Here is an 11944-nt window from a genome sequence, read left to right as displayed (position 1 = left end):
GGGGGCTTTGCCCCGTTTCTCCCCCCCCCCCCCCCTTGGATCCGCCACTGAACTGCATACAATGCCTCATCTCCCGACCCGGCCGCTGGACTAACCGGAAGTGACGTTGCGTCACTAACGTGACGCCACTTCCGCCTATCAGCCTTCAGAGCAGCGTCGCTGATGGGGCCCCAGCTTGTCTCGAAGCCGCTGGCGCGGCACTGCTGGGGCCCCGTGCTGTTAGAGCCAGGCCTCCACCGCTGCTCCTCGCCCTTCACCGTCGGCCGATACTCATGTAATGGTCCCGGGCGGGCCCCGGAGGCTGCCCCGAGCCCCTTACATGAGTATCGGCCGTACGCCCCTGACGGCGGCCCTGGCCTCAGCCCATACAAGCGGGGGAGAGCAGCAGGGATCCATCAAGACACAGATCCCTGCCTGGACCGGAGCCGCTGACGACAGCCATTAATTTAAAGGGGACTGTGTGCAGAAAGCACAGCAAAATGCTTCTCCTTTTAGGTATGACGTCTTGTGAAACCTCAGTTAAAAAGGGAGGGGAAGTGAGGGATATGAGTCACTTGTGTAAACAGACTTAGCAGGCGGTAAGGAGGAACTGAAAAGTAACAGATCCACCTGCAGGCAGAAAATGAGAATGCACGCTATTAGCATTTAACAAAATTGTTATAGCAGCTTTAGCAAATTAATACAAATGTTGGATATATATTTATTTTTTTTAAAGGAAAAAGCAAAAAAGTATTTTCTTCTATTAAAGTAAATTATTCCATACTTTAAAAAAGTGGTTTTGCTTCCACTGAATCAACTTGGATATTTCCTTTTTTTGATGCATTCTGTTTTTAAACTAATGTGAAAACATTTTTATTTTTTTTCTTCAAACTGTCCAACTATATAATGACATTTTACCCCCACAACGGACATCACATCTAGACACCTACTTTCATACTTGAAATGAAGACTTTTTTTTTTTTAAAGAACATATTTTCTATGGTGAACATCAAAGCAATTCTAATTCACTATGAGGTTTGAAAAAAATAAATTAATCATAAATGGGCTCTGGATTTAATGCTTGAATTTAGTGGGGAGCTCAAGCTATGACTGGCCATGTAATGTCATTCACAAATGTATGAAATGGTAATTACCAAAGATAAAATCTATCCTTTTACAAGCATGATAGCAAACAACTTTATAAACAGCATTTATGTAAAAACGTATTTTTACATAAGCATTTATGTATTTTTTTGGTACACCGATTATCAGGAAACTTCCCGATTGCCTGGGAAGCCGCTGTTCTATCGAAAACTGGCTACACTTTGAGGCTGCCTGGCTTTCTGACCAATCAGGAAGGATGGCGGCAGGTCATGAGGTGCCGCCCAGCTTCCTGATTGGAAAGGAAGCCGGGTCAATGCTCCCTCCTCACTGTTGCTCAGAGGGATATCTCCCTCTGACCGGAAGTTCCGGTATCGGAGGCAAGTATCAAAGCATTTGGGCAAGCACGAACACTCACCCAAATACTCTGAATAGGTGCATCCCTAATAAAACCCCTGAAAACTTTCTGCCACGGGAACTAGGGCAATGACACCTTGATCGAGAAGACCCAAGAGGTCTTGATCTGCTAATCTGATCAGTAGCACAAAAGTTTTGAAGTGAGAAACCAAGGGGGCAGGGAGTGAAACTCCAGTTTGTAGTCCCTGGATACTGCCTCATGTACCCAAGCATCGAAGAAGCAAGTTGTCGAAGCTTCCGCAAAAGGTTAACCACCTGCTGTCCGGCCTAGTAGTTAAACGGCCGGACAGCGGCTTCTTGAATGTGGGTGGGCGTTTTTATACGTCCCATCCTGCCCCGCAGGCCGCTAGGCGGCGCACACGAACGGGAAATCGGCTTTGAATGTATACAGCCAGCGATGGCGGTTTACATACAAGCGTCCAGGCGTCTGTAGAAACACCCGATCGCTTGTAATATGCGTGCGCCCCCCTCTGTCGCAGCCGCTGCTGGCGATCCCGAGCTCCGCTGTTCCCGGTGTGAGCCCGGGACCAGCACAGCAGCCGGAGATCAAATCATCTCCGTTTGATCTCCTCCTCGTCGGAATGCAGGAAGTGATATGTATTACATCACTTCCGCATTCCTCTATCACTCTCCGGTACAGAAACCGGAGAGAAGCTGGTGAAGCAGGTCTCTGCTTCATCAGCTTCTCTGGGGGTCCCTAGGTGACATTAGGGGCCTTAAAGACCCCTGATGTCTCCATAAAGAGGACTTGTCACTGCAAATTGGCTACCACATAGGTAGCTTGCTTGCTCCCTATGTGATAGCAATAAAGTTAAGTGGAAAAAAAAAGGTTCCAAAAAATTAGTTACAAAAAAAATTAAACAAATTCACATATCAAAGCAATAAAAATTTTTTTTTAAATTAAAGTCCCCCGCCCCCACACGCAAACATGCGTCGAGTCCGCCTAAGTGTGAAAACAACTATTACATCCATTGTGCCGCACATGTTACATATCGCCGCAAACGTCGGAGTGAGAGCAATAACTCTAGGGCCATTAATCACTGATAACACTAAACTGATGAGCGGTAAAAGCTTTTAAAGCGTCAGCTATGGTAAATTTTGGGTATGGTAGTTTTTTGCGATTTAGAGGGTGCGTGCAATTTTAAAGCTTGACATGTTTGGTGTCTATTTACCCGACGTGACCCAGTCTTTTATATTTTACCACAAAATTGGGTAATAATAAATGTTTTATAACATAACGCAGGGAGAACAGGTTTTTTTTCCCCAAAATTTTCGGTACTTTTTTCATTATATAGTAAAAAAACAAAAACAAACCATAGTGGTGATTAAATACCACCAAAAGAAAGCTCTATCTGTCCCCAAACAATGGTATAAAATTCATTTCAGTACAGCGTTGCATGACAGAATAATTGTCAGTCAAAGTACCGCAGTGTGTGGTTAAATATCCCCCCACTCTGGAAGGTAGTGGTTCACGTCAAGCTGAGGAACACTTGCCTAAACATTTGGCAGACCTTGTAGGTGGATAGGGAACCAGGCTTGGAGTGTCTCAACAAGGAGTGGAAAAAGGAAAGTTTTGGACCAGTCAAAGAAGGGGAAGACTGAGCAGTTCATGGATTACACTTTTCCTGCTGTGGTAAGACAGAGGTTCTTGTTGCCAGTAGCATCCTAGATAAATAGTATCTTAGACTGATTCGATGAGACATTGTCCTTCAAAAGGCCCTCTAGAACAAACCCTTCTTACACAAGAATTCTGCAGTCCAGAAACTTAAAGCAGACCTTCACTTGGATTCTCAAAATTATAGGCACCATTATTAGCCTTGTGAAAACAGCAATTCTACCCCTATATGGAGTTTTGTATTCCATTTCTGTTTGTAACTGTCACCACATTCTATTCTTTTCCCAGGGGTAAGCAATCATTTTGTTTGAATTTCTTGGAATCAAAGAGCCACAGTAATTATAAAATATACGATTCCTGCACAGTATGTTAAAAAATAGTTTTAATGAATTACTAAATATTTCTGTGCAAACAGTTTCCGTAATGTAGAAGCTTCTATACCAACTTTCTGGGAATTGTGCCAAGGTTTATTGTTGAACATTTCCTAATATTTATGGGATTTATAGCTCAATATACATTGTCTTTATAACGGATTGCAAATGTGAAATGGAAGAGCCAAGCATCCTCCAAATAAAGTGGACTCATTAACATTTACACTTCCCATGAATTAACAGGGCAAGTGTCAGCATTACCAATTCATGCTATTTTCAGTGTAGCTTCCTGAGCACTCCACCCATAACACAAGGGTTTAAGCCATCAGAGACTATAAAGTCTGCTTACTGGTAGATCCTGTGGTTTTGGACAGAAAAGGCAAGGGAAGAGTTAAAACCTCTGTCTTTTTTATGCTGTCTGTGGGGGTCTGGGATTCACCCATTGTTACTACCTGGTGACCATTAAGACCAGGAACAAGAGTAATGGGAAATCCAAAATTTAACAGTTGTCACCAGAACAGGAGGCAATGAGTGATTTTCCTCTAGCTTTGGACTGCCTTTTGCTTCCTGTTGTGTTCCCAACACAGGAAGTAAGAAACCTAATAGGAATTTTAAACTCCATTGTGTCTTATAGAAGAAAGAAAAAAGGGTTTTGCTTTACATATATTTTGTAGCAACATTCATGGCAAAAAAAATCTAAATTCAGTTAATGTGTAATAATGTATCTACTAAGAAATATGTAATGTTTCACAGCCAATAATGTGATTTACAAACATTTGCCACACTGCACAGCCAGATAGGTGATGCAAGTTGTTTCCAATTCACCTTCCTGGTTCTACTTTGTGGCTTCCTAGGTCACTTGTCTCCAGCCTCCTGACTGAGCAGGGAATTAACATGATCATTTCTGTCTTCGGAAGCAGTAAAGCTGGCACAGGAAAAAGTAATGGTAAACCTAGAAGTAGAAGAGTGATGTTCCTGACTAGCAAGGTTTATGTATCACAACTATGCATGCCCCATATGACAAATCCTTTGGAAGGGAAAATAAAATCTAACTAGGTTTTTAGCTGTTTGCTGCATCTGAACTCTAATAATTGAAATATGGTAGGTAAACCTCCACTACATCTGTTTAGTCCATGGCTTTGAGTCTGCCAGAAGTTTTCCCTTTCTGTACCTGGTCATCCTGCCAGTAAGTAATTTTCTTTCATTTCATTATTTGGATTGACAATGCTCCCAAGTGTCTATGCAGGAACAGCATCGTCACCCGAGTAAGCACGTTCCAACTGTAGACTACAGGCTGCCAGCAGATTCAGCTTATTTCTTTAGGGAAAGTGCAGACACATGGGAGGTACTTCCAGAGCCACCCACCCAATTATAAAGATATGTAAACCCACGAATAGCACAGAGGTGTATAAACAAAACTGGACAGTCCTACTCAAAATGCCTTCTGCCCATTCCATTCTTTTTTTTAATTATTAGTTTAAGACCAGGGCACTGATAATACTATACAAAATAAACTATTCCATTGCCCTATAAATGCTACGGCCAGAAAATAAGTAAAAAATGATTCAAATGTTTTCTTTTACATAAAATAACAAAACAAGTTGTGACCATATACTTATTACAGGCTATTGGCATAGTTGAATTTGACACTCTTTCGTCAATGATAAACATATGCAGATAAAGGACTTTCCTCCAAATGTCTTGTTCTGCACAGTGACTCAGAAGGTATTGAACACAGAGTGCCAGAATAACAGACAGCCAGCATTTTTAGAAGGTCAGAAATGGCAGCCCTCATCTTTAATCAAGCATAAACCTTTACCTTGTAAGAACATTTAAAGAGAAAGCAAAAAAGGAAACTCAAGACTTCGATTTCAAATAAACGAGTACATCACTAATTGATCAGACAATGATCAATGTGAATTAAAATTCACCCTGCATGTTCTGTAGTTCAGGTATAAAGCATTCAGATGTAGAGTTTTGTCCTTGAGCACTCTGGTTAGTCTTGATTTTCAAAGTTTTATATTGGTTTCCATATTTATAGACATCAAGGCGCACACAGCAATAGAAAAAGTGACAAAACGGTTATATAGTTATCCAGCATATGTGTCAAAATAATAACAACATAACATAGCGATCGATCATCTTGCAATGCCAACAGCGTATGAGGTGCATTCGTTCATTCTCTCCTGTCGTTCTGGGAACCGCTATATATATCCTTATCTATCGGTGCTACATTCCTCTTGGTGGGAGGTTTACATCTCCCGCCAGGGGGAAAGTTAAATGGAAACACTTTTTAATTAAAGAGAGAGAAAAAAAAAAAAGGAAGAAAAAAAGGAGGAAAAAAAGGGGAAAAAAAGGGGGTTAACTCTGGTTAATCTTGTATAAAATCACAGTTAATTTCTTTCCCTGCTCCTGGCAACACAAATATAATGTCCACAATTTATCTGAATGATGCCATCAGGAAAGCAGCCAAAAGTTCACAAGGTCAAGTGGTCCCTCCCTTTCATATCTGCAAGCTGGGATGAGGTCATTCTGCTGAATTCCCCGTGTACCACAATTGGATTCATGGATAGAGCTCTATGGGCCCAGAATAATGAGTCAAGCCCCAGCTGTGTCTCTACTTTTCTGAAGTGGTACTGACAGTGACTCGGTTCAGGCTTGAAACAGCTGCTATAATCCAGCTACTGATGCATATGTGTATATTACATATGCAGTGAAAAGGGGTTTAAAATGTGTGACAATCCATCATTCACATTTTCTAATATGGATACATGACATTACCTCACATAACATGTGTTAAAAGTGTATGTAAAAACCTCAACCATGAACTTCTCTTATTTGCTCCTGGCTTGTTAAAATATATACAGTGGATATAAAAATTTGACATACCCCCTATTAAAAAGGCCAGGTTTTTGAGATTTAAAAAAAAAAAAACAGACTCCGATAAATCACATCAGAAATGTTTCTACCTTTAATGTGACCTATAATCTATGAAATTCAATTAAAAACAAACTGATATCTTTGGATAAAAGAGAAAAAACACCTTAAAATGCTGTGGTTGCAGAAATATGCACACCCTTTAACTAATAGTTTATTCAAGCACCTTTTGATTTCATGACAGCATTCTGTCTTTTGGGGAAGGAGTCCATCAGCATGGCCTTGGAAATTTCCGCCCAGTCTTCCTTGCAAAATCCATCAGAGTGTGAGGGCATCTCCTGTGCACAGCCCTCTTCAGGTCACCCCACGGATTTTCAGTTGGATTCAGGTCCAGGCTTTGGCTGGGCCATTCCAGAATATTAATTTTCTTCTGATAAAGCCATTCTTTTGTTGATTTGGTATGCTTTGGGCCTGGAGGTATTGTGCCAAAATTGACTGATATTTGGAACTGTTCATAAGTCCCTCCAGCTTGACTAATGCTCGAGTTCCAGATGATGAAAAAATAGCCCCAAAGCAGAATGCTGCCCCCACTAGGTATTGAAGGATGGGGATAACAGCACTTTTAAAATGTCAGCTCCCATATACACTATTGCCAAAAGTATTGGGACGCCGGCCTTTACACACACGAGCTTGGCATGGCATCCCAGTCTTAGTCCATAGGGGTCAATATTGAGTTGGCCCACCCTTTGCCGCTATAACAGTTTTAACTCTTCTGGGAAGGCTGTCCACAGGGTTTATAAGTGTGTCTATTGGAATGTTTGACCATTCTTCCAGAAGCGCTTTTGTGAGGTCAGGTACTGATGTTGGACGAGAAGGCCTGGCTCGCGTGTCCGCTCTACTTCATCACAAAGGTGTTCTATCGGGTTGAGGTCAGGACTCTGTGCAGGCCAGTCAAGTTCCTCCACCCGAAACTCGCTCATCCACGTCTTTATGGACCTTGCTTTGTGCACTGGTGCACAGTCATGCTGGAACAGGAAGGGGCCATCCCCAAACTGTTACCATAAAGTTGGGAGCATGAAATTGTCCAAAATGTCTTGGTATGCTGATGCCTTAAGACTTCCCTCCACTGGAACTAAAGGGCCAGGCCAAGCCCAACCCTTGAAAAACAACCTCACACCATAATCCCCCCTCCACCAAATTGTACACTTGGCACAATGCAGTCAGACAAGTACCGTTCTCCTGGCAACCGCAAAACCCAGACACAGAAACGTGATTCGTCACTCCAGAGAACACGTTTCCACTTCTCTAGAGTCCAGTGGTGACGTGCTTTACACCACTGCATACGACGCTTTGCATTGCACTTGGTGATGTAAGGCTTGGATGCAGCTGCTCGGTCATGGAAACCCATTCCATGAAGCTCTCTACGCACTGTTGTTGTGCCAATCTGAAGGCCACATGAAGTTTGGAGGTCTGTAGCTATTGACTCTGCAGACAGTTGGCGACTTATGTGCCGACCCTGCTCTTTCATTTTACGCGGCCTACCACTTTGTGGCTGAGTTGCTGTTCCCAGTTGCTTCCACTTTGTTATAATACCACAAACAGTTGACTATGGAATATTTAGTGGCAAGACCTTTCACGGAACACCTGAATCCAATGATTTGGAGGGGTGTCACAATACGTTTGGCAATATAGTATATCTATATAGATGCCCCTTTTAAGCATTTTACTGACTACAAAGTATTTGCTGTATGTATTTTTTGCCCTGTATGCAATCTACAGAATTTACCCACAAGTGCCAAATTATCATTCCTACACATCTGCAGCCTTATGTAGTCATTAATCATGTTGCCATACCAGTAAGGGATTAATGACTAGCATACAATAAAAATGCATTGCTAAGCAGTATCTTTAATAAAGAAACATAATTTTAAAAAAAACAAAACCAAAGAAACCACATCCTTAGTAATCCTGTAAAATTACGGTAAACTCAAAATGTGTCTGGAGCCTACCTACGGAGTTCTTAAACAAGGCGTGAAACCTGGTCAAAGCTGCTTTTATCCATTACTTAATAATCCAGCTGCAGCTATAAAATTGGAAAAAAAATTCCCATTAAGAGTATCAAATGGACTATGGATATTGGGGGGAGATTTTAACATGGTACTAGACCCCACGTTAGACTCCACGAGGGGAATCTCACAACTCTCGCACGCCCAGCGGAAAAGAGTCAAGCAGTCATTGTTCGAACTCCAACTAGTAGACCCCTGGCACATTAACAATCCCGATGGCAGGGACTACACACACACGTCAGCCCCGCACCAATCCTATTCCCGCATAGACTGTGTGGGAGTACAGGCGCAGACCAGACAGATGTGGCCTGGGATTGAGTAATGTAGAGGGGACGAGCCGGGCAAGACAATAGTGTGTAGGAGAAAACGAAGTTATATACATGTATATGACACTGCCTGGCCGTGAGGCCCAGATGTTTGTGTATGTGCTCTTATGTTTGCAGAAATAAAGAATTAAAAAAAAAAAAAAAAAAGTGTATCAAAGTGTAAATTTACACCGTAATACCATTCTTCCTGAATGCCAGTTAGTATATAAATCGGGGTTCACATGTCCGCATTGTGGCAAGACGCACACAAGGTGATGTGTTACCATTCATTTTGAGGGTACATCATCATAGCACAATGTACCTGCACAAAAAACATGGACGAAGGGGGGAAAAAAAGGAAATAGTGAAGGTGCATTAAAAAGGTTAATTGTGGTGCGTTGGCAGCCAATTCAAATGCACGCAGTGTACTCACTAACCCGGCTTGATACTATCTGAATGTTATTCTAACAATCTATGCAAACAGATGATTTTTTCCTGTGTGTTGCACTACAGCATTGATAGGGAAAAATAGCTCTTCTACTGTGAAGTGCAAACATTCACTTTGATCCTTACTGTTTTGCTATATTATATAAAAATCACACTTACGAGATATCATTTTAATCATCAGACAGACATTTTTTTGCCTAAATATTCAGGGCTGCAAAAATTATTCATAAAGTCGTGTTGTGGAGAATTACAGAAAAGTTTACAAAATGTTGACCATTTGTAATTAAAACAGAAAATAAAAAATGTACAGTATGTATTCAAGCCCTATCTGTCCTAAGAAAACGTATGCATGATATGTTAGGGTAGACTACAAAAGATAAAAAGATACAAGGTATGGAACCAAGACATTAGGACACACACACACACAACCTGCACTGTACCGCACCGGATCAATGCAGGCCCTCACAAGGACAAATAGTAAACGGTTTTCCTGCAAGCCACAGTGCCATTTTCATTCAATACCCATGAAGTGCCCCCATCTAAATGGACTGGCTATTGCGAACAGACTTTGTGGTTACTGCTAGCAGACTTTGCAGTTCACTAATGTGGTGAACTGGATACCACACAGACACACACTCTGGGCTCCCAATACGGGTCAGTTACGCCTGGTTCTAGACCTGTTTTACCCCTGGGTCTGTGCTATCCATCTGCTTTGTGGTTTAATTCCTTGGATATGGAACTGTAACACCTTGTCTGCACTGCAGTGAGTACCCTGCACGACGTTAGTTGTCTCCAATAGTACACCAACAGGTTGTTTCTCCCGAGACTTGGACTGCTTGGCCTTGGCCTCACAGTAAGTGGAATGAATGAGGAGCAGCACAATATTGGTGGATCTAGGGAACAGCGCCAGAGGTCAAGTGATTATAGCAGACAGAGCTCTTTTTTTTTTACTTTAAAGAGCTGTCAGGGGGTCCAGCGGTCGGGATAAAATGTGGCAGTGTCAGTAACCTTTTTCCCGAAGGACACCTCTTTTATTGATTTTTTTTTTCCTTTTTTAAAACACACACACACACACACACACACACACATTTAAACAAAGGAATATACCAATTGCATACTTTACATGTATTATTTGCACACAGTTACAATTCGTTACACAGAATAAAATGTTATGCTTAGCAGTCATTTAATTGGGAAAAGAAGCACCTACACCTAACCATTTGTCTGCAACACTGTAATATAAGGTTAAATAAGAGGTGCAGATTAAGAGTCTCCATTAAAGTCTACATGTGGTAGGTTATATGGAAGCTTGATGTACATGTGTTAATCATGCCAATGGTTCTGGTGAATAGGGAACTGAACATGCTGGAGTGAACGTTCCATGCAAAATAAGACTTATATGACTGACAACCCATGCATGGAGCAAAGCATGACGAGAAAATATATTAAATTCCATACCCCCGCATTTAATAGATTTGGCGTTGAGACTGAAGATAGACTGCCAGAACTCTCATCCTAATGAGAAAAACAGAATTCAAGCCTTAGTAACATAAAGAAAACAAGTAAAAGCACTGTAAAATTATAAAAGTATATTTAATTTATTTTAATAAAAATGAACAGTATTTTCAAAAACATTGCACATATATTGCCTATTTAGAGCGTTTGAACACACAAATTAAGTATTTACTGAACACGGAATTTGTATGTTTTGTACTGGAGTCACCAACAGGTGGCACAAAGGAGGCTGTAATGAAGGTAAACCCCTTTATACTCGATAAAAAAAACCCCGTGATGACCTTGTTATCATTATGTGGCTACTGATGGGCCACGCAAGTAAGCCTGTTGAACATACTACGTAAAAGGATCTGTATACTATAAATCACGATTAGTATTTCCATAACAAACCCTAGCCGGCCATCTACATGTATAGTGTTCCTTTCAAAAACTGTGCACAGTTGACTCAAGATACTACTGGAGAATCATGACATTTTACATCAACTTGTGAGCCTATTACAAGAGTGGAGGGAATCTGGATAACTCTAATATGTACACCAAGAACAGTTGAGATGAATACAAGGAAGACGCTTTTTAATTTTAGATTGAGAAAGTGGAAGGATGGCGTTGAAGGATAGAGTTTTTCTTAACTATCCAATATAGTGTGGAGGTGGAGTTGATGCAGTGTCTGGACACTGAGCTGACAGTTTCCACGGTCACCTTGGGTAGGAACTAAAATTAATGAATAAATCATTCATGATTGTGGACATGGTAAACATACTCTGTCCGCAAGTTATGAATGAACAGGAACACGCATTATAGAGGATTCCTGTTCATTTATAACAGGGGATGCAGAAAAAGAGATTGAGGACTCTGTGTCCTCAATCTCTTTCTATTTTAAAGGGGAAATATCAGGGGTCTGTTTAGACCCCTAATATTTCCCCGAATGCCTCTGTTTAGACCACCAATAGTAAAGTTAAAAAAAGAAAAAGAAAATAAATATTTTTTTAAAATAAAAAAAAAACGTTAGAAAAAACAAAAACATTTTCAGTTTGGCTTTTTTGTTTCAGTTTTGAACTTTACATTTTGGTGAACCTCTAGTTGTTTTATATCTTGATACACATTTAAATCATTACTCAAATCTTAATTGCACCTAAATCGAAAGGTATGGCCTCGGATAAATCTTTCAAATGAAAACTATATAAATAAGATTTCTTAACATTGTAATAGAATCGTGAAGAATTATGCTAACAAAACAGGTGGTAACAAAAG

General features: G+C 40.9%; 1 protein-coding gene across 1 annotated transcript in view; it reads right to left on the bottom strand.

Moving 5' to 3' along the window:
* TBC1D12 (TBC1 domain family member 12) overlaps positions 1–11944 on the bottom strand; it is an 86578-nt gene that overhangs the window by 21322 nt on the left and 53312 nt on the right. The window contains exon 4 of the mRNA XM_018562671.1: positions 10637–10693. Coding sequence (XP_018418173.1) covers positions 10637–10693 — 57 coding nt within the window. The remainder of the gene's footprint in view (positions 1–10636; positions 10694–11944) is intronic.

This window comes from Nanorana parkeri, unplaced genomic scaffold (genome assembly GCF_000935625.1).
Source record: "Nanorana parkeri isolate BGI_ZX_2015 unplaced genomic scaffold, ASM93562v1 scaffold590, whole genome shotgun sequence".
NCBI classification, from domain to species: domain Eukaryota; kingdom Metazoa; phylum Chordata; class Amphibia; order Anura; family Dicroglossidae; genus Nanorana; species Nanorana parkeri.
This window is presented reverse-complemented; position numbering and strand designations above follow the sequence as displayed.